The sequence below is a fragment of the Eumetopias jubatus genome, unplaced genomic scaffold (genome assembly GCF_037043125.1).
Source record: "Eumetopias jubatus isolate StellerSeaLion01/CBP00866 unplaced genomic scaffold, mEumJub1_p1.0 scaffold_11, whole genome shotgun sequence".
NCBI classification, from domain to species: Eukaryota; Metazoa; Chordata; class Mammalia; order Carnivora; family Otariidae; genus Eumetopias; species Eumetopias jubatus.
In genome coordinates this window covers 117,041,425-117,063,596 of record NW_028274817.1, presented here as the reverse complement: position 1 = coordinate 117,063,596, position 22,172 = coordinate 117,041,425, and the positions used below count along the sequence as shown (strand labels likewise).

The 22,172-nt window shown below is 42.1% G+C and overlaps 2 protein-coding genes across 5 annotated transcripts in view; one reads left to right on the top strand and one right to left on the bottom strand.

The window, feature by feature from the left end:
- Positions 1–1,265: 1,265 nt before the first annotated feature.
- On the bottom strand, positions 1,266–13,049 carry TRAPPC2 (trafficking protein particle complex subunit 2). The gene is made up of 5 exons (XM_028114981.2): positions 12,970–13,049; positions 6,802–6,913; positions 4,112–4,256; positions 3,572–3,657; positions 1,266–2,354 (listed from the first exon to the last, which is right to left on the bottom strand). The coding sequence occupies exons 2-5, from the start codon at positions 6,892–6,894 to the stop codon at positions 2,256–2,258; spliced, it is 423 nt and encodes a 140-aa protein (XP_027970782.1). The 5' UTR covers positions 6,895–6,913; positions 12,970–13,049; the 3' UTR covers positions 1,266–2,255.
- Positions 13,050–13,342: 293 nt separating this feature from the next.
- OFD1 (OFD1 centriole and centriolar satellite protein) overlaps positions 13,343–22,172 on the top strand; it is a 45,001-nt gene continuing 36,171 nt past the window's right edge. For 2 of the 4 annotated variants that reach the window (XM_088028866.1, XM_088028865.1), the window contains exons 1-5: positions 13,343–13,537; positions 13,715–13,813; positions 17,530–17,730; positions 20,357–20,425; positions 20,512–20,539. In XM_088028866.1, coding sequence (XP_087884992.1) covers positions 13,529–13,537; positions 13,715–13,813; positions 17,530–17,730; positions 20,357–20,425; positions 20,512–20,539 — 406 coding nt within the window. In that variant the 5' untranslated portion in view covers positions 13,343–13,528. Of the gene's footprint in view, positions 13,538–13,714; positions 13,814–17,529; positions 17,731–20,356; positions 20,426–20,511; positions 20,540–22,172 lie in introns of those variants that run through there. The other 2 variants (XM_088028867.1, XM_088028868.1) reach the window with 2 other exon arrangements.

Sequence of the window (22,172 nt, the reverse complement as noted above, 5' to 3'; positions counted from 1 at the left end):
AACTTGGAGAGCGGACAGATGTACGTTTGCAGCCCATGTAGCAAATAGTGTGCAGTGTGGAAGATGGAAAAGTACAATTCCATCAGTGGGGTAATGTCTTTGTCACCTTGTGAAACATTCCCTAGTTGAAGTGAAAACATCCTAGATGTCCCTTAAGAGAAAACCTTGAGTTTTACATTCCTGTAAAAACGTGTGTAAGCTTTCCCTTGAGTATCATGACACCGTGGACACCGGTGGCTTGTGGGGCAGTGGAGTAGAAAAGTGGACCTGTGTACTGTCCGTGGATTCTGAGAAGCCACCACTGTGGACTGGCAACCAGAAAGGGCTGACATGACTGAAAAGTGAAAGAACACGGGTGGAGCGCGGGCAGAGCAGAAATCCACTCTCTCTCTACATACATGGGAAACGTGGGCACCAGTGAAGCATCTGGGGAACGAAAGAGGACAGTATCAGAACTGTGCATTTTCTTTGGGTCCCTTTGGGCGTGCTAACGTAGAGTAGCACTGACCTAGCGCTGACACACGTACACTCAGTGGGGCCTCAGCCCAGGGTGCTAATGATGTCATCCTGTTGCTATTGTGTTCCTGAACCTTGTATGACAATCACCTACTACCAGATCTAAGATTTGCCGGCTCTTGAGCTTGCTTAACTGCCAGCCCCTGGTTTTTCCCTTTACACCAGCTCTGGTTGTCCTAGCCACATGCCTGGTGCTGCTCTTCTCCACACCTTCGTGGCCCACATGCTCTTGCAGTGCAGCTCACGCCTGACGTCCCATCCACCCCCACGCTTCTCAGCGGACTTGCTTCAGGCTCCTTCAGAGACGCAGTCACACACACAGTTTGTCCTGAACTACAGTAACACACATAGGGCTTGTGTCGCTTGTTGCCGTCTCACCCTCACGAGCCTAGAGGAAAGGATCATGGTTTGCGAGGCACGCTCCCACGTCCTGCTGCAGACAGCCTGCTGCCCCTGGCGGCCCGCGTCACACCTCTGTGCACCGTGTGTTTACTGGGGGCAAAGCAAACGGTCTACGGCAAGTGCACACCGGCGTCTCTCCAGTGAGCATGGCTAAAGCCACTCCCAGACGTCTAGCGGACTGTCTCTCTGCTCCCAAAGCTCTGGCACCTAGCTTGAGGTGATCTGAGTTCTAGAAAATGGGTTAAGATAATAGTTTGTAGACTCTCTACAGGGGAAATAGGACTGAGACAGTAGCGGTAGCAGCGTGAGCACAACACTTCAAAAATTCGATTAAACTTCCACAATCTTGGACAAACATCTTTATTTAAGAAATCCAATAAATAGATGGGGTTAAAAAATTATGGTAGCAACTTCACACAAGGGTATGAGACCAAACTTAGAACTACTTGCTCAAGTTATTCAGGACAGAACAAAATTAAATGCTCACAATTAGCACAGAAAATATCTGGTTATAGTACTTGTTTTTAAACAGACATTTACTAGTTTACAGTAAGATCCCACTTGTTACAGACCACTCCCCACCCCCTTGGTGTACAGCCTAAAAAAGCTAAGAATGCAAATGCTAATGTAATATAAACTTTTCTTTGTTTACAATTCCAGAATTACAACTTTTTACTGGTATAACTACCAGCAGGTTCACTTACTTTAGTTTACTGTCAGAGGGAAAGGCAATATAAGAACATAACCTGTCACTTTGGTCCCAGCCTCCCATTTTACAAACATGGATCCAGGATTCTGGATTTATAGCGGCATCACTTTGACAGAGGCAGGCCTGTGGCATTTGGCACTGCAAACGCTGTTTGCTCCGGCTTCTTGGGGAGTGCTGTGTATACTGCCTATATGGTTTTATAACAATATCTCTAGATGTGCAGAAGCCCATGTACATGCTATCAACTTCAGTCCATACTGCAGAAACTTCCAGTTTTCAATCTGTCTACCAAAATCTTGACAATGACATTTGGTTCTGAATTGTGACAACAAGATCAAGCTATCTGAATGAGTAAAGTCAAAAGCTCATTCTTAAATTTTGAGAAGAAAGATATTTCCAAGGTTAGAGAGTTTATAAATAACACTGTTCACAAGCAAATATTGATCTGTTGATAATCATAAGAAACTCAATATACTGTTTTGAAATAATAAGGAATTTCATTAGGTTTAGATAAATTTAGACTACAAGTAAAACTTTTCCAGGCTATTTAGTCAAGTTACTTACAACATACACATTCCTGAGAATACCCCATTGTAGTGACATTGTTTATTTCCAAATTTTTCCACATTCAACTTAAAAGGTGTTTCTTCCCAAGAAACTGAACTTTTCTGTCAAATGCGCTTGATCGAATAGGAGAATTGGGTTCATAAAATGGATTCATTGCAAACTAGGAAAGAAGAAGGTATTAGTAAGCTTGTCAAAGTACAAAGACTGACAAATCATAGATCTCTAGAAGGAAATTATTTTAAAGTTCTAAAAATCATCAAAGACATCTAAAAAAGTCTGAAGACCACATTTTTAAGTTTCAACAAAAATGTTCCACTGTTAAATAGTAATGACCCCTTGAGATTTTTGTCTTAGTGTTTTAGTTTTGAGAACTACCTGTGGCAAAACGAATGGTGGTATGATAAGTGTTGCTTATGTAAGCTAAATGAACTTTCAGGATTCACCCTTTATGTGAAATACTAATCTACTCACGCTAATTATAAATGTATGGAGTAATCTGTAAGGCCCTTTGGCTAAAACTAAAAATCCACCATATGCTCGTAAAGTTATACCCCGTTGCTGCTATATTAAATGACCCTTATGTAGTAATTTTTTTGACAGTCAGGTTTTTAATACTGTCCTTTAACAACACAGGCTGAGTGATCAGGTTCTTAAATAGTAAAATGAGTGTATCATAACATATGTGAGAAAACTGTCAGATTGAATCACTAATAAGAAAAAGGAGTTAACCAGTTTTTAAACCTTAATTTACTTGATGTTGTCTATCTTAAAAAGACATAATATTTTTATTTGCTAATTCTGACCAGGAATATGAACCGTGCTGATATGGACAAAAAATCTTGTCTAAATACAGAACATTTAAAATTAATTAAGAACATACTGTTAGCACTGCAGTTTAACCACAGACATCCTATGTCTAGTTTATTTTTTCTAAATATCAAGAAATGTGAGTGGCACCATTCTCCTTGAGGGACCATTTGGTAAACTTCCTGACAGTTTATGATCTATAATCATTGCACTGTAACTGGTAAAGGAGATGGAGCATATTTTAGATTAAAATTATGAAGCAATTTCCCTTATGTAGCCTGCTTCCTTCTCTTTTTAGGGTTCCCTAATAAAATCAACGATATGTGCGCCAAAAGGGGGAAACTGAAACCAGTTTAAAAACAACTACCATGAGTTCTGTCCTAAATACATGTTAGCCTGGCAGTGAAGACTTGCCTGATGAGGGAGTTTCCAGGGATCGGTCTGACTGGGGAGGGCCTGGTCTAAGATGAAAACTGCAGTACAAGGGAGTTACTGCAACAGGCCAATTTCCTGTCAAAGTCGGAATCCCTTTTTACAGTCAGATTTAAAAAGTTATGGAACATACCATACCTTTATGTATAAATCATAGACATCAGTAAAGAAGTTCTTTATTCCATCTTCTTGCCTTATGTCATGAAGCATAATAAATCTCATATGTGAAAGAATTAAGGTATAATCTTAATAGAAATGAAAAATGAAAAGTAGGTGATATGATATCCTTCAAATGAGTCACATGCATTATATTTTGTGATGGAAAAGCTGCATACATAAACTGGGTTTGAAGTTAGGTAACTTTTATCTTAAAGAGGACATAATCATTCTAAAGTTAGAAAGTTACTACAAAATAAAGTGAAATCAACCTAATGGTTCAGATTAAACTTAGTTTTATTTGAGACTTGGTTCTAAAAGTATCTGTTAAACAAAATTATCTGTTAAGCAAAATAAACAAAATTTTTTCCCCTAAAAAAAAAATGAAAGTAGCCTTGTAAATGGCAATTTTTACCTGACACATTGAAGTCCACAGACTCAGTCTGGCATGTATGTCCCATGTTGTTCTAGTCTGTTACCCCAACTTTTAGTTAGAGATCTTTATTTAAAAGATAAGGATATGACCTGCAGTAACAAACGCTGAAACAAACCACTCATTGAACTTGTCCACAGTTTTCAAGTACATGTTGTTGGACAGCCACATGTTCTCATCTACGAGGTCAAGAGCGGCATGAGCTATGAACTGGTTCAGATGACGATGATCATCCTAGATGACAATGTGAGTAGCACCAGATTAACATTTCTGGACAGCATCAAGAACACCAACATTTCATTCTGGAAATTCTATATGTAGTGTTCTTGGGGGTTGGGGGGGCATCTTCTGCTTTTACTTCATTTATTACTGTCATGGGACTTAGGAAAGATCTTAAGTGTTTTCACATCATATTTTCAATTTGCTATCTAAAACAAATAGAAGCAGCCAATTAATAAGTGAAATGTGTTCAAGAAACTATATAGATTATTTAATTTTGCAAGAAGGAAGTTACCAACCATTTAAGCGTGTGAAGAAAGAACAGTAGGTAGAAAAAGATTCTGCTTTAAAGACACTCATATCTTTTTAGAGGAGGACATGAAAAAATACGTTAAGTGGTTATGGCTAATGGATAGCACTTCAGGTAGGCTGGAGAGCGACACAGAAGTGACGTTGGCATGGGTCTCAGGGTCAGCAGGGGAAAAGGGCAGGGAAGGCCGTGGGGCACAGTGACACTTGGTGAGCAGTGGAGACAGCTGAGAAGGTGGCACTCTTCTGGCACTCACTCTGGCCTGGCGTAGGCCTCTTTCAGGTGAATGGAGTTTACGTGACAGGGGGACCTGGGAGTGGCAGGCCATACTCAGCCCCAGCTGTGAGTAGTCACCTGTCTCAGCAGCAGGAGACAGTCCTGTCAGAGCTGAGTGTCTGTTTCGTGGGCTTAACCGGAGGTGGGACTGTCCCACCATAACGTGGAGAGGGAATTCATAACCTGGAACAGTCTTCCTCCTGTAGAATTCTTTATTTCAAAATAAACTTTTCAAAGAACACTTCTGTTACAGGTTCAACTGAATTCTTGGTGTTGAGGTCCTAACCACCCCCGACCCTGCCCAGGACCTCCAAATGTGGCCTTCTTTGGAAAGAGGGTCGTTGCAGCTGTCGTTAGCACGCTAGAGGAGGATGGCCCCTAATCCAGTATCACTGGTGTATGTATAAAAGAGGGGAATTTAGAGACAGACACACACACGGCGAGAATGCCACATGAAGACTGGAGTTCTGCTGCCACAAGCCAGGGAACTACCAGAAGCTAGGAGAGAGGCCTGGAACAGATTTTCCCCTAGCACCTTCACAGGGGGCCTGGCCCTGCTGACATGTTGTTCTTGGACTTCTGGCCTCCAGGCCGGTGAGACAATGAGCTGCTTTTACTCTAAGCCACCTGGTTTGTGGTGCTCTGTTATGACAGCCCTGGGAAAGGCAACTTAATATGACCTCCTTGCTGTGGAGGCTATTCCTGTGACAGGGCTGGAGGAAGGCTGCCAGTGGCCTTGCACAGCTCAAGCATGTTTACTCCACTCACATCATCATGACGAAGCTAATTTAATCCCTAGCGAAATCGATGTGTTTTGTGTCTGGCTTACAGCAGTGTTTTCCATCACTTCACATGGATGATCAATCATGAGATTAGAAGAAAAATGTAGAAATGCTTTAAGGTGAGTGGTAGCAGCAGAAAGAACTAAGGTCAAGTCACGCCACAAAGTGTTTTTATGTGCACAGCTTTGCCTACCACAAGTCCACAGGAACTATGTAAGTAGCCCTGTACCACAAAGCAACCACTGCTACGGAGATGGCTCGGTACAAAGTTTTAATGAGCAGCGGGCTCATAGGAATGTGGGAAAATAATGTAGTAACCACCACCTGATAGATAATACCTTAACCACATTTCTATCTTATTTTCGTGGCAAGATTTAAATAGTTGAAAAGCATCACACACTGGACATTATGCGCTACAATTAATTTCAAAAATCAATTCTTAAGGGACATTAAAGCTTATTTTGGAGTTAGGAGAAACACAGCATAACTTTTTATTAGCAACATGGACCAGTACAGAAAGATGGAAGGGCCCCAGGTATTCTCATCTCAAGACTATATGTTTACTCTGAGTGGCATGTTCTTGAACCAAGCTTGTTTTTCTGGAACCATTACTGGCAACAAGGAAGTTGGGTGGTGTCACTGGGGAGAACAGCATGAGGGCACCGCCCAGCTGGTAGGTGGTGCAGAAGGTCACTGAAAACTGCTACAGTCTCAGGGGCAGTGGGACACGGAAGCAAGGGTCTCTTTTAACCCTCCCAGGTGTAAATGGCCCTACTATGTATGGCCTGATGAAAAATGTAATTCCCTTGGACAGAATGGGCTCTCATGGCATCTCCAGCCAGTAACAACTGTTCTTCCGGTCCCACAACAGGTAGACTATGTTTCTATGTGCTCAGGGAGCAGCTTTTCAGAATGGGTGACACAGTGAACTACGTATCAGAGAAGAGACCCAGAGCATCCTGCTAGTATGTGCCAAGTGTGAGCTGAATCAAAGGATGAGTCAACAACTCAGAGGATGTTCCCTGGCTGGCTTCTATCAACCTGTGGGACTGCAGAGCAAGCCTCGTTTAATTGCAGTGGATTCCAGTTACCTCATCTGTCCAGATCTCTTCCAGCTGTAAAATCATGCCACACCATTATCATTACAACAGCATAACAATTCTTACAGAATTTTTTAAGGTTCCATACGCACTTTGGATTCTGCTTTCCCAGCTGGCAAAAATTCCATTTCAAAAACTGGATTATCATGGTGGCCCACAATTACAAAGTAGAAGCTTCCAGACATTGTCTTCAATATATAGCTCCTAATTAAATGAAAATAACATATTTTTAGCACACCATACTGAAAATGAGAAATGGTTAACAAGAAGTCTAGAATTCATTTTTTTACTTAAACCTGACATTGCAGAAGGAGACCATTAAGCTTGTCATGTTTTCCAGTACACTGCCATAGACAAACGGCTTTGGGACTATACAGATTATGTCTGTGATATGTCCTGTGGAATCCAGTACTTTATTTTCATAGGGAAACTGGAAGACCTCTAATACAAAATCATTAAAACAACATTCTCATGACCTGAAAATTTGGAACATTCAGAGTAAGCTGGGCCAAACTTGGACTGGGCCAGTTAGCATTATTAGCACTAACACTGGGAAAAATTAATAAAGGGTGCTGATTTTGTCTTCTTCCTACCGGAACAATGTATGCTATAAATCTCAGTCTCTGCAAACGCAAGAGCCTATGACATGCCTCCTCAAACAACATTCATAAGGAAGACATGGGGCTCCTGGCTGGCTCAGTCGGTGGCGTGTGTGACTCTTGATGTTGGGATTGTGAGTTCAAGCCCCATGTTGGATATAGAGATTACTTAAAACAGTAAAATCTTAAAAAATAAGGAAGACACAATTTTGTATTCTAGAAAAGATGGAAGAAATCATAATCCAAAAAGAAAGACATTTGAGGCGTTAAGAAGTCTTAGAACTGGTGTTCATAGGTTTGCTAAGGAAATGAAAGTGTTGGGGTGGGAGGGCTTGGGGCAGGGGATCAGGGGTTCTGTGGCTTTTAGCACAGATGGGTGGAAGGATTTATGTATGTATGTATGTACTTTTAGCACAGGGTCTTTGGAATCAGACAAAGCTAGGCTCAGGTCTAGCCCCGCCACTTACTAGTAACCTGATCACAGGCACCGTCCTTAAACTCCCAATGTCAGTTTCCTCCTCGGTGAAATCGAGGTAGCCATCACAGATCCCTTATGGGGACCTTGAGGATTATACAACCTAATGCATGGGAAGCACCAGGCACAGTACCTGGCTCAGAGGAGGTGCTCAGCACACGTTCTCTCGAACAACACGGAGGAGCATACGCACACGGAGATGTGCTGACTCTTAAGGCCTCCACATGGGGCAGCCTCCTGGTTCACTGAGACTATACCATCTCAGGGAAGGTGTAGTGAGGTGTGTCAGAGCCCAGGGCTCATCAAGCCTCACTGGGACTTCTGCTGAATCACACTGAACATCAGAAAATCCGAAATTGTTTCCTAATGAATACAACCTTCGTTGTTAAGGAAATCAAGGCACTGCTGGCATTTTGAACTCTGGAACTGGGAGGCCCATGACTGGAAAAAAGGCAAATAGGACGTTCTTCTGGCATGATGAGGTAAATAGAATTTAAAATGTTCTTCGGGGCAGGCGTTGGCACACTGCAGCCTGCAGGCCAGATCTGGCCTTGTCCATCCTTGTATTGTTGCTGAAGGCTGCCTTTGCCCGACACCAAAATGACAGTTGGGCAGCTGTGACAGAGACCATCTGATCCTTTACAGGAAAGTCTTAGGGGAAAGATGGGGGAAAAGGCCCAAATACTAAAACTGGGTAACAAGACAGGCAGGAATGTTATGAAAGCTCTGCAAAACTAGGAGATTTAGCAACAATTCTCAAGATTGAAAGAAATTTTCAAGGGGCAGAGGGATGGGAACTTTAAATTTGAACAAAGTCGACAATGACGTCATTAATTGGAATAGGAGTTTGTAGCTGGAGTTTGCCAAGGGAAGGGTTTAACTTCTTCAGCACAAAACATTTAAGAAGCAGCAGAAAACAATACACATCTAAGGAAGATAACCCTCATTCCGGTGCCTGCATAGTGTCAGTACAGGGTGAGGATAAACAGAAAGGGAACCAAGGAAACACCACATAAAGGTTAGGTCACAGATGCTACAGCTGGACAGAACTTGAACTGCCAGTAATTTGATTTCACAGCAGCTGAAGGAGTAATTCTACTATTCGATTCTACAGGCAAAACTGGAAGGTGAAGTGGAAGAAATGGAAATCTTGGGAGAATACAACCACATGGTCTCAGGAAGGGAATGTCTACAATCATTTAATATTTGAGGTTTATTATGCCAAGGTGGTTGGCAAAGATGAGACACACTTTAGAATTCTGTGCTGTCTGGGGGCACCTGGGTGGCTCAGTCGGTTAAGCGTCTGCCTTCCGCTCGGGTCATGATCCCAGGGTGCTGGGATCGAGCCCTGCATGGGGCTCCCTGCTCAGCGGGAAGCCTGCTTCTCCCTCTCCCACGCCCCTGCTTGTGTTTCCTCTCCCGCTGTGTCTCTGTCAAATGAATAAATAAAATCTTTCAAAAAAGGGGGGGTGGCATTAAGCATCTGCCTTCGGCTCAGGTTGTGATCCCAGGGCCCTGGGATCGAGGCCCGCATCGGGCTCCCTGCTTCGCGGGAGGCCTGCTTCTCCCTCCCCCACTCCCCCTGTTTGTGTTCCCTCTCTCACTGTGTCTCTCCCTGTCAAATAAATAAATAAAATCTTAAAAAAAAAAATTCTGTGCTGTCTGATACACTCAACTTTCCGTGGGGAGGGAAACGTTCTATATCTGCACTGTCCAATGTAGTAGCCACTGGTGGCTATTGTGCCCGCAGAACTGAATTTTTAACTTTATTTTCGTTAAATTTACATAGCCAGATGTGCTTAGTGGCTACTGTATTGGAGAGTACTGTATTGGACAGTGGCTACTGTATTGGCTCTGTAACAATGATTTGAAACTTTTTAAGTTCTGCAACCTCTTCTACCTTCCCTGTATCCACAAAGCCAGTGTTACTTAGTACTCCGGTCTGTGATGCAAATGAAGCAACCGTGGTGTTTGTGTGAGCTTGAGCATGTGTGTGTGTCTGCTCAATTTCCCCATTACCTAAAATAGGGGTCCTTCAAGCATCTCCTAAGAAGACTAGGTCTCCAGGTGTGGAGGAGATGGCTACACGGAACTTGGCAATGGATTAAACTGGGGAGCTGAGGAAGAGGGAAGAATCAAGGATGCTTCCAAATGCCTGACTGAGGTGATCAAGCAGAATATCAAGATGAGTCTATTCACCAAGAAAGGAAATAAGGGGAAAAAGAGGGATGAAATGAACACGTCAATTTTGAACATGTGGTGGTAGCCAGAATTGCACGCCCCGCCCTGTCCACGTCCTGATCTCGAAAACCTGTGAATGTTAATTTCCTGGCTGAGGGGAATTAAAGCTGCAGATGGAACTGAGGTTTCTCACCAGCTGACCTTACGACAGGGAGAGAAGCCTGGACTAGCCAGGTGGGCCCAATATAATTACAAAGGTCTTTAAAAGTGGAAGAGCGAGGCCCCCAAGAAAGGTCAGAAGGAAGTGCAACGACAGAAGGGGGTGGGGGCGTCACGGAGATGCAGCTCGGCCAGTGTTGAAAAGGGAAGGACGGACCAGAAGCCGAGTGGCCTCTAGAAGCTGGAAAGTACAAAGAAACTGATTCTTCCTGACAACCTCCAGAAGGGAACACAGCCCTGCTGGTACCTGGATTCTGGCCCAGTGAGACCCGTGACAATGTCTATGCCACAGACGTGTAAGGTAATACGTTTGTGTTGTTTAAGCCCCTCAACTTTGTTAGAGCAGCAGACAACACACACGTCAGAGCTGAAAAAGCTGCAGGAGTGAGAAAAAAGGAAACACTCAGAGTGCTCACAGAAGGTAGGTGCATTCTGGAGGCAGACTGAGGACAAGAGGAGTGCACTTACCACGGGACAAGTTTCAGAGCACTGTAGAAGGCCGGAAGGAGGGGAAGGGGGACGCTACCTGCGGGTAATCGTTTTTCTTTCCCAGCATGCCTCCCTAAGGCCCAGTACAGAATAAGTGCTCCACGCCTGGGGAATGGAACTGTGGGGGGGGGGGGCGGGGGGCAATAGCTGGGACAGGGTCGGGTGCAGCTGGAACACAGGAATGAGAGGCATGCTGGGATTAGCCTCAACACAGAAAAGAACCTTCTGAAGGTTCTAGTGCTGAGGCCCTCACGGTCTCTGAGGCCTGACTGATGAAGTCTGTGAGCAAACGATTAACAGCACCTTTGTGAGAAGGTGGAGTTTAGGTGCTTATGAAGAAACTCCACAAGAAGAGACTGGAATTGTTGACTGAAGGGAGGGGAGCCAGGACTCTCACCTGGGATGAAAACAGCTGCTGTCCCTGATGGCTAGGTGATTTGAGCTGCTTGAGAGAGAAGGCGAGCGACCACTAAAGAAATCAACGGGTGATACAGGAGCTCTGGACTACCTTGAACTGAAAGAGGGCACTAACTAGTAATGAACACAAAAATGAGACCACATCTCTGTGAGGCTGGCATGAGAAGGGCAAAAGCACAAAATTAATGGAAATGTGTGAAATTAAGTTAAAAGCCTTCTTAGACTACAATCCAAGAAAAAGGGGAGAAAGGTCACCTGGTACATAAGAGGATGCAGATCTGCTGAACTTCAGTTTTCTCAGCATGATTTTTCTAATAGGAAGTGTGACAAAATTAGGTGGGCTGTGAACCTCAAGACAGGTATATTAAAAAAACATCTCAATAAATACAGGCCTTCAAGCCTTAGCAAATTTATATCTTCAATTAACAAATGTGATTGTATACTATTCAGTGACATGGGAAATCTCAGGAACAAGAGTCAAACCATCTGAGATAGGTAAGTGTTAATATTTTCAGAAACAAAGGCTTATCTTCTGTAACTGGGTACTTTTGGAATAGACTAAAACACTCGTTTTGTTGAGTGAGGGACCACGCCTACCTGACTTGAATGTCAATACCCCAAGAACTTAAAGTTCTACAAGTCAGTTGACAGCATGGGGTCTTTAGGGAACCGCTGAGCGTGACCTTAACCTAGTCCAGCTCAACATTTTGAATGCTTAGGAGCGGGACAATTTATCACATTCAAGGATAACATGCTCAGGCAGCTAATAAACTGGAAGGCAACACTAAGGATTCAAAAACCCCCTCCAGGTTAAGAGAATTGAAGTGAAATGACAATTTAAGAGCGTGCAAAAAAAAAATCCCGTACTTAAAAACCAAACAACTGTACAATAGGAGAGAAACCTAGGTTAAGAGCAGTTCATCTACAAGGACCCAAAAGTTTACATTTATTGCAACAAGCTCAATTAGGGGCAGTAGTCTGATACAGTAATCCAAAAAGCTAATGCCAATTTTAGGCTGCATTAAGACCATGTCCTTTTAACTAATTACATCTCCAGGGAACATACTTCTGGGAATCTCATTTTAAAAGGATCAATAACTCGGAACTGTGTGTGTGTAAGGAATGCTCTGGAAAGAAGAGCTACTGAAGGAACGGAGGATGTTTAAACTGGGGAAGACCTTTCTGGGGGTGGGGAGTGAGATACAGCAGGATCTTACCTTCAAATATAATGTATGCTGTCTAATGGAAAAGGGATTTGACTAGGGATGGCAAATGGGTTATCGCTGGTGAGCCAGTTCTAAACAGCGGTAGTGACTGCCAGGACCTGGTGCTGATAAAGGCTGAGACAAGAAAGATCTGTAGCAGGAAAGATGGCTGTGATCGAAGGGCAGTACCTACGTGGGTCCCAAATATTTAACTCTGGGCTAGACAGACTTATTCCAAGCCGCCCAGAGGACAAGCTTAGGGCTGCTCCTTTGAGGTTACATGGAAACTTATTCGAGACAATGTTACCAAGCACTTTGTTACAAACTATCAGGCTGCCTGTGAGAGGACTAATCCCCTCCCCTCACAGGACAGGGCCCACGAAGAATTACCCAGCTCCAAATGACAACAGCACGGCCCTTTAAAAAAACCCCGAGTTACCCGAATGGCCTATGAAAGGCAAAATGAAGCAAAGGTCCTGAGCTGACCGACGTCTGCAGGATGAAACGCGATGGGCACTGGCCGAGTGGCCTGGGATGAGATCAGCCGAACAGGGACTGGCCAGGTCCGATCCGGCTGCCCCCGGGCCGGCTGGAGAGACTGGGCCAAAACCCGCGTCACGCGGGGCCCGGAACGTCCCCTGGAGTTCCCGCCCCCCTACTCACTCCATCTCCTACCTGCAGGGAGCGGCCGACAGTGGGAACAGCCAGTCACTTCCCCCCACAGACCCGCGCTTGGCAGCCTCTGTCAGAACTCCCCGAGCAATCCTCGCGAGAATCCGCCGTTGAGATCACGCGAGAGCTGGGAGGAGCTTCCGGCCAGAGGACTGCGCAGCCAAGCGCGTGCGCCCTGGTACTCCCGAGCAGGGCGGTTAGGTTTGGCGGGCGGGGAAGGGCGGGATCAACGCTCAGCCCGGCGAATTCCCGGTCGTACCTCGTTTTCTCTTGTTGCCTCACTACCGGTCCCCGCCCTCCAGCCGCGTGGGAAAGTCGCGTGTGGACCACGACCCCGCCTACCCATCAGAACCGTTGAGAAAGGCAATGCGAGTCTGCTAGAGTTCCTAGTTGAGAAGCAGTGTTCAGCTCTCTTGTTCTTCCCGACTGGCCCCCAGGCAGAGACGGGGCTCTGAAGGCCGGGATTCCCCTTTGTCCTGAGCCTGTAGCTCGGGCTGGGTGTTAACTCGGGCCAAGGCAGGACCGGCTGGGCGAAGTCGGCGGCAGGGGAAGCTGACAGCCGATGGCTCAGGTAGATACACTGGCCCCTCCTCAGGGACCCGTGGAAACGTAACCTCTTGTTTGTTTTCGTTATAGTTTCTTTAACCCTGCCCAGCCTCTTCGGGTTTCCCTGGAGGCCACTGGTCTGTTTTCAGAAATTCATGGTCCATGTGCCCGCCGGGTAACCCGTAACCATTTTTTCTTCCAGTCCACTATGCCCCCCAAATCTGACGTGTTGAGTCAAGATGAACTGCGAAAAAAGCTATACCAGACGTTTAAGGATCGGGGTATACTGGACACGCTCAAGGTATCCGTTTTAGCCATATCTTTTACATAACTTTTACAAGTTAACCTGTAACGGGCAGTCCATATTTAAATACACCCAGGTCTTGGCTTTTAAAAAACAGTATGACGTAGATTGTGTTGGTAAGTTACATTTTTATGTTCCTGTGTAACTCTTTGTAATGGAATACGGAAGACTTAAATGGTTTGGAGTTTGGTCTTAAAAGAGCATATTCAAATAATAGGTTTATTGGACTGATACTAAGGTAGTGGTGGGTAGCTCTATAAAGTGAACACATTCTAATAAAGTTGGACTTGGTTTATAAATCTGGCTTGCAAGTCCTGAATTAGTAAGTGGTTTCGTAATAGTACGTGCTTTTGGAATGAAAGGAATTGACACCATATAGAAAACATTAGGTGTACTGCTTACCATAGAATAACTTGGGGAATGCGAAATTTCTTCCTTAAAACGTATTGAAGTGTATAAATATTTGGGCAGCAAATATTAGTACATATTATATGAAGGAGTAGGATTAGCTCACATGTTTTCATTACTGTATACATTTCAAAAGTCTATTTTATATTTAAAATGTTACATTAAGGGGGCACCTGGGTGGCTCAGTCCCTTGAGCCTCCAATTATTGGTTTCAGCTCAGGTCATGATCAGGGTTGCGGGCTCAGCCCTTGACCAGCTGGGGGTGGGGCCTACTTAAGATTCTGTCTTTCCTTCTCCCTCTTCCTCCCTCTCCCATTGTTTTGGTAACTTAAACCTTGAGATTAATCTGAAAAATCTAGAAAAACATGGAGAAACATCGCCAATACAGCCACTAATTGGCATAAGTGTATTTTTTTTTTTTTTTTTTAAAGTTATCTCCATACCCATTGCAGGGCTTGAACCCACAACGTGGAGACCCGGAGTCCCACACTCCACTGACTGAGCCAGCCAGACACCCTTCCTTTTTAATCTGATATTATGTGGTCAGCATTTTCCTGTGTCCTTTAAAGTTCCTTGAAATCCTCGTTTTCAATGGCACCGGGCTTGTCTTTGAATGTATGGGTAATTTTATGTAGCAGTCCCCTGTTGAAGATTCAGATTATACCCAGGTCTACACATTCCTTCAATTGCATCTCTCACTTTTTGCCTGGGATGGGTTAAGTGACATTACTGAACCAAAAGCCTGAGCTTTTATTCCTTAAAGATTTTATTAGAGAGAGCACGAGCAGGGGGAGGGGCAGAGGGGGTGGGAGAAGCACTCTCCCCGCTGAGCTTGGAGCCCTATTGGGCTCCATCCCAGGAACCTGAGATCCTGACCCAGGCTGAAGTCACATGCTTAACTGACTGAGCCACCCAAGGCCTAAGCTTCAAGGCTCTCAGTATATGGGTCTTGTTCTAGCAAGATTGTAATAGTGTATATTCCACCAGCAATTTGATAATACTTATCTCTCCAATGATATTATCATGACATTTTTTAAAACATGGGAAAACCCTTTACTATTCCTTTGATTATTAATGGGGTTGTACATATTTTCTGGCCATTTGTATGTTTTCTGTGGATTGGCAGTTTATGTTCTTTGCCCATTTCCCCCTCCCACCCAGCAGTGTTTTATTAATGTATGAGATTTCTTTTAATAGAAACTTAATTTCTTTTCCAATTTTGCAGCCATACTTTATCTTGGTGTTCAGTTTTAATTTGGTTCTAAAAATACTGCTCTACATTTTTAATAGGGTCAAATCTCTTGGTGATTTTTTTGCTAATTATTCTCAGTTCTTTAAGAGAACAAGTATTCACTTTTTGTGTTTTAAAAAGGCCTTATTTTTTTACAGTTAACTCTTTAACCCGCTTGGAATTAATTGTAGTGTATAATGCATTAATATGCTTTCTAATGTGGAATGGTCCTTGGATTCCTGGCCATGGCGTATTTTCTTTTACTGTCTTCTGAATTAGATTTGAGAGTGTTTCATTTGTAGTCACAAATGATACTGATGTATCCTTATCCTTCTTAAGCTGCCCTTGTTTGGGTTTGGTATCAGGATTATGCTAGCTTTGTTCACTTTACAAATGTGTATCTTCTAGAGAAATATTGGTTCCTTTTGCGGCTGGCTCTTCAATTCTGTTATTCCAGCCTTAAGTGGCAAGACAGATTTTTACTTACTAAGTCGGAGATAATTTTTGTTTTCTCAGTTCAGTGACGATGGCCTGAGTGAGTTTTAATTTTTAAAATTCATTGACTTTTTTAATGGCCTAATTAACATTCTATTTGGGTGTTTGAAAAGAATTTCTGGTGAAGTACAAAGTCCGGTATCTATTAAATGGAGTTTATCAAGTCTTTTTCCTTATTTTGAGTCTACTCTTAATGTCTGAGAGAGTTGTGCTTTGGATGCACAAGTCTCTTCTCTCCCAGTTCCCCTCCCCACCCACAATAATTGTACTTATTTCTGTTTTAGGAACATTAATTCTGAATGGATTTCCCTTATTTTTTTACATTGGCTGCTGCAGAGCCCCCAGCCAGTTGTGGCATTCCTTCCAGCAAGTGCTGGATGGCTTGGTTTTTGTGTTTGTCGAGCTGGGGATTCATCTGTAAGGTCCTTTGCTTTTTTTTCTACCTTTATTTTCCTTCCTGCTTCTGTCACTCCTCTAAATCTTATCCTGTTTCAGTATTTGTTTGCAAGACACCCTAAGGCATTTTATTAAGCTGGATTTAAATATATTCTTTAGTAGTTACAAATTTAATTAAATCACCTCTAAATTTTACTGGTGGAGAATGCTGTAATTTCTCTTGTTTTATTTCAGTTACTGAACTGTACTAGATGAGGCAGGACATGCGTATTCTGTTTGTAAATGTTTTTTTTTTTTTTTTTTTTTTAAACTGTGGGACTTTAGACATATACTAAGGCCTGGTCTATACTGGTAATTATACTGTTCTACTGTTGAGCTAAAGGATAGAAGAAAGAAGTATAACAAGAACTCCATTTGTTTCTCTTGCTTGTATTCTATTAGTATGAATTCATTAGATATCATTTACTGCTGAACCCCATGAATCTAGGCAGTGCAGTCTTAAGCTCAGCCCAGTTGTATGTTTCCAGATGGTATGCAAAATAGACTAGAACAAATACCCGGTAGTCTGAGTAATTTAGGGAATTTTGTTAAGACCCAGATGAATAATGCTAGTGTTATAACCTTGAGAAAATGACCCACTTTGAACTGTAATTTCTCACTTATAAAATGTGAGAAAATTATTATACTTCAATGTCTTGAGATGTAAATACTGTATGCAAAAGTACATCTTAATATGTTTTTGGGTTTAGCGATTTCTCTCTTGCATATGTGATTTCCCTTTTGGGAACCCAATTTTGTTTTGATCAATATGTCCAATATTTTCATATCCTTCAATAGTCCACAGAGAGGTGAGCAGGGGGCAGAATTGTCTCCTGCACTCAATACCCTGGTGAAAAGCTGCTGAAGGGCTCCTGGGGAAGTGAAGTTAAAGTATACATGCATTCTGGCTATCCACAAGTTAACTTGGAAGTTGGTGAAAATGAGTTTCTTTTTCCAAAACTCAGTAGGCTACTTGTGTCACAGGGTTATCTAGGGAATGGTTCCTAACTTTTGGTCACGGATCCAGAACCATTCTGGAAATAAGGATGCTAATTCATGTGACAAATCTGTATATCTCCAGTGAAACAATCCTGCTGAAAATTTTTTTCTTTCTTGGTTATTTTTGTTTGTGTTTTTGAGCTAGACACAGCTCCGAAACCAGCTGATTCACGAATTGATGCACCCTGTGTTGAGTGGAGAACTGCAGCCCCGGTCCATTTCAGTGGAAGGGAGTGCCCTCTTAATAGGCGCTTCTAACTCTCTAGTGGCAGATCACTTACAAAGATGTGGCTACGAGTATTCACTCTCTGTTTTCTTTCCAGAAAGTGGTTTGGCCAAAGAAAAGGTAAAGTCTTTCCTTTTCTCTTTTTGAATTTTCTATTAATAGCTTTTTTCTGAGATAACAGTAAGTGCTGCATAATAGTGGAGTATTCCTTGGCTAGCGAGGTCCGTTTCTCATTCATCTTTGAATTCACATCATATGTTCTATCACGTAACGAAGGGGAAGTACTGAAGTTGATTGTTTATTGTTATCAATTCCTTGGACTCTCGATTAGTTTTTGGTAAAATTGTGATGTGTAGAATCACTGTTTTGGAGCTAGAATTATCCTCCCATTCTGTGTAGTCTGCTAAGACTCACAGTTGCCTTTTATGTTGAATGTCTATTGTAAGATTGTCACTGTATTAGGCACACTGCAGATGATGAGGAACCAGTCTCTGGAGAGGTGAAGTACTTTGCTCAAGGTCACATGATTTGTAAATATCGGTGCAGGGCGGTAAATCTAGATCTCTAAAATATGTTCTTACCATGTTAAAGTCTCTTCAGAGATTTCTTTAGGATTACACAAGAGAAGTGAGGGATACAATAGTTTTTAAAAGTCTATGACATTCTCAAATACTAAAACACCTGTTTTTACCAATTTTCTAATTTATGTTTAACAGTAATGTTGGAGAAATCTAGTCACACTTGATTATTTTAAAGACTGATACAGCAGACTTTGCCTATTTTTTTTAATAGACTTAATTTTTTAGAGCAGTTGAGGTTCAGATCAAAATTGAGCAGAAAGGAGGATATCCCATATGCTCCCTGCTCCCACACATGCACAGCCTCCCCTCCTAGCAACATTTTTTGTTACGTACGTGACTTTTTTTTTTTTTTTTTGAAAGAGGGAGGCGGGGAGGGGCAGAAAGAGGAAAAGAGAGAATCTTTAGCAGGCTCCGTGCCCATTGTGGAGCCCACAGTAGGACTCGATATCACGGCCCTGGGAGCCAAAATCAAGAGTCAGACACTTAACTGACTGAGCCACCCAGGTGCCCCTATTATATACATTTTTGCCATAGAATCTACATTGTCCCATCTTATCACCTGAAGTCCGTGGTTTATTTTTATTTATTTTTTAAAAGATTTATTTGAGAGCGAGAGAGAGCAGGAACAGGGAAAGGGGCAGGGGGAGAAGCAGACTCCCTGCTCAGCAGAGAGCCCGAAATGGGGCTCGATCCCAGGCCCCCAGGACCATGACCTGAGCTGAAGGCAGATGCTTAACCACCTGAGCCACCCAGGTGCCCCTAAAGTCCATAGTTTAACTCTTGGTGTTGTCTCTCTATTTTTATTTTTTTATTTTTTTTAAAGATTTTATTTATTTATTTGACAGAGAGAGGCAGTGAGAGAGGGAACACAACAGGGGGAGTGGGAAAGGGAGAAGCAGGCTTCCCGCTGAGCAGGGAGCCCCATGCAGGGCTCGATCCCAGGACCCTGAGATCATGACCTGAGCCGAAGGCAGTTGTTTAACCAATTGAGCCACCCAGGCGCCCCTCTCTATTTTTATTCTTTATCTTGTCTATAATTGACTAAAAGTTTCATACTTGGATGTTTTAAGAAAATAAGAACAATGTTAGTATTTGAAAAATTCAAATATGCTGTATTTATTAACAACCAAATTTTATTTATCAACATTAGGAGTTCTTGTTTGGTCCGTCACTCTTTAAATTTTGCTGCTGTTGTTTGTTTGTTTAAAGTAAGCTCTAAGCCCAACGTGGGCTTGAACTCATGACCTCAAGATCAAGAGTCACGTGTTCTACCGACTGAGCCAGCCAGATACCCTGAAGTTTCCAATCATGTTTCATAATGTAACTTTTTGGATGAGTAACAGTCAATAACATAGTGGTTGAAGCAGTAGTTAATACAGTTCACATACTTAAAGGTTTCTACTCTAAAGTGCTGTACAGAATATTTTCTATAAAGGAAAACCACTTGAAAGCCTATCCACGTTCTCAGGGTAGGTCTAGTAAATGACAAATATTGTCGTAGAAATAAGAATAGCCGCCCACGGGGCGCCTGGGTGGCTCAGTTGGTTAGGCATCTGCCTTCGGCTCAGCTCATGATTCTGGAGTCCCGGGATTCCCCCTCACCCCACTCGGGCTCCCTGCTCAGTGGGAGTCTGCTTCTCCCTCTGCCCCTTTCCCTGCTTGCTCTCTCTAATAAATAGATAAAATCTTAAAAAAAAAAAAAAAGGCCACCGAAAATGTTTAAGACTATTTTAGGTATGATTTAGTTATTCGTTGTGGTAAAGGCAGTAAACCTTCAGTTCATTTATATTTTGAAGCAATAGTACTTTAAAAACTATTGCAGTTGAAAGACTCTGGAATTCAGACATGTCTTCACTGGTTCATCAGCTATTTGAGTGTTTGTAATCTATAAGGCATTAACCATTTAGACCTATTAGACCAATTATCTTCATTGTGAAATATTTGGAGGTTAATTATGTGATCAAGAAAAATACTTTATCCTTGTGACTTTAATATGTTTGTTATCAATAGTATAAGAAAGTGCTTCAATTTTATATTAGCATGGTTATAATAGTTTGTAATTTAATCTGAAGCGTGACTCTTAGTCTTCAGAAATGTCCTTTAGCTTTAAACATTGATGTAAAAAATATGTCTCATTTTTTTTTTTAACTTTTCTTTTCCTTAAGGTATTTACTATGCAAGATCTATTACAACTCATTAAAATCAACCCTGAATCCAGTCTCTACAAATCACTGGTAGGATTGTTTAGTTTTTATAACCTGCTTTGGTCTGTTAATTGTAACTGAACAGTTGAATAAAGATAAATATTTTCTTTTAACAGATTTCAGGATTTGATAAAGAAAACAAAGGTAGGAGCCTTCATCTTTGTAGAAAATAGCAACATTTTTGTCATGTACTTTTTCCTGTAAAACTATGAAAGTAATAATACTGAGGGGTATGAGTAGGGAATTTAATATGAATTTGAGTTTCCATGCTGTGACAGTACCTTACCTTTTTATCTAATTTTTTAAGAAGCTTTTACTTAAGTAATCTCTACACCCAACGTGGAGCTTGAAGTCGTGATCCTGAGATCTAGGAGTCACATGCTCCACTGACTGAGCCAGCCAGGCGCCCCAATACCTTACCTTTGAATAAACGGAATAATTCATCCATTTTGACAAATGTAGATCACTTCCCCAAATTTCAGTCTTTCTTAATTGCTCTTAGATACTCAAAAAGCTATAGACAGAAGTTGATAGAACCCTAGAAATGATGTGAAAGCTACATTTTGTTCCCACTGTTGAGACCATTTCCGCACACACAAACTAACAATTTTAAGGCTAGGTTTCTTTGTAGCCTAGCTCTCCCCCTCAAGTACAGTTTATAGATCATTAATATTTGCTTAAAAAATTGAAGTATCTGGTCAGTAATAAGTGCTGCATATGTATTTTTTTATTAAGTGTTTATATGAGCCTGATAAATTGCTTTCGTCTTGGCTTTGATAATAACCTTCATAGAGTCCATAACATGCCAGACCATGGGCTAGACTTGACGATGGACCTTGTAGCATGAACTTCAGCTGGTAACTTGCCTGTAATGCACATTCTTTGGGTCTGTTTTAAGTAATCTGTAACATTATGTAGTGGCCCTTTTGTGTTGGTGTGCTCCTGGATTTTGTTTGTTGCCAGTATTGCTGCCATCCCCAGTAGGGCATTCATTTAGAACTTAGCATTCAGCAGACATTTGAGTACTTAGTTTCTGCCAACCATTAGTCTGTGACTTAATTGCCTAGTTTCTTGGGAGTAATATTAGCAGAGGATGAGTAAATCAGATCACAAGACATTCTGGAGTGCCTGTAAAGTGGGTCATCCATACTGAACTTCAGTATGGTAAGTGATCCTATATTCAGTATTCCAAGACGGTACTGTCTAATGTAAATTTCCCGTAATGATGGGGATGTCTGTGTCTGTGCTATCGGGTATGGTATCTACTAGCCATGTGTGGCTATTAAACATTTGAAATGTGGCTAGTGTGACTGAACTGACTCTTAAATTTAAATAGCCATACGTGAATAGTGGTTATGACATTGGACAGGGCACAGATCTAAGGTATATAGTGGATATCTGTAGCTTAACTATTCTTTCAGAAGGAAACTTGGGGCCTAAAGGGATATTAAGAAATAATCCACTTATTAGAGGTATTTCACATTATCTTTAAAAATAGTTTTTCACCTTTACACACTGTTTAAATGCTTCTGGTTCAGAAAGACATGTGGTTAACAGCTCTTACCAGCTTCACCCAGCATCCTAGTGTAAGTTCTGAAATTCAGAAAAACTATGCATAGCAGACATGTCAGGCATCCTCATGACAAAATTTGGGTAGAACTCTTGGCTGACACTAAAACAGCTATTGTTAAAATGAAATAATTTGAAAAAATTCGTGTCTTCCAATTGAGAACATCAGAAAACATGTAGGAAGATATTTTGTGCCCGTTTATGCCCT

Coding starts and splice junctions, on each gene's coding strand:
- TRAPPC2 (XM_028114981.2), bottom strand. CDS start 6,894: ATGTCTGGAAGCTTCTACTTTGTAATTGTGGGCCACCATGATAATCCA. Junction 4,257..6,801: donor CTGGGAAAGCAGAATCCAAA/GTGCGTATGGAA, acceptor ATTGTCATCTAG/GATGATCATCGTCATCTGAA. Junction 2,355..3,571: donor TCTATGATTTATACATAAAG/GTATGGTATGTT, acceptor CTTCTTTCCTAG/TTTGCAATGAATCCATTTTA.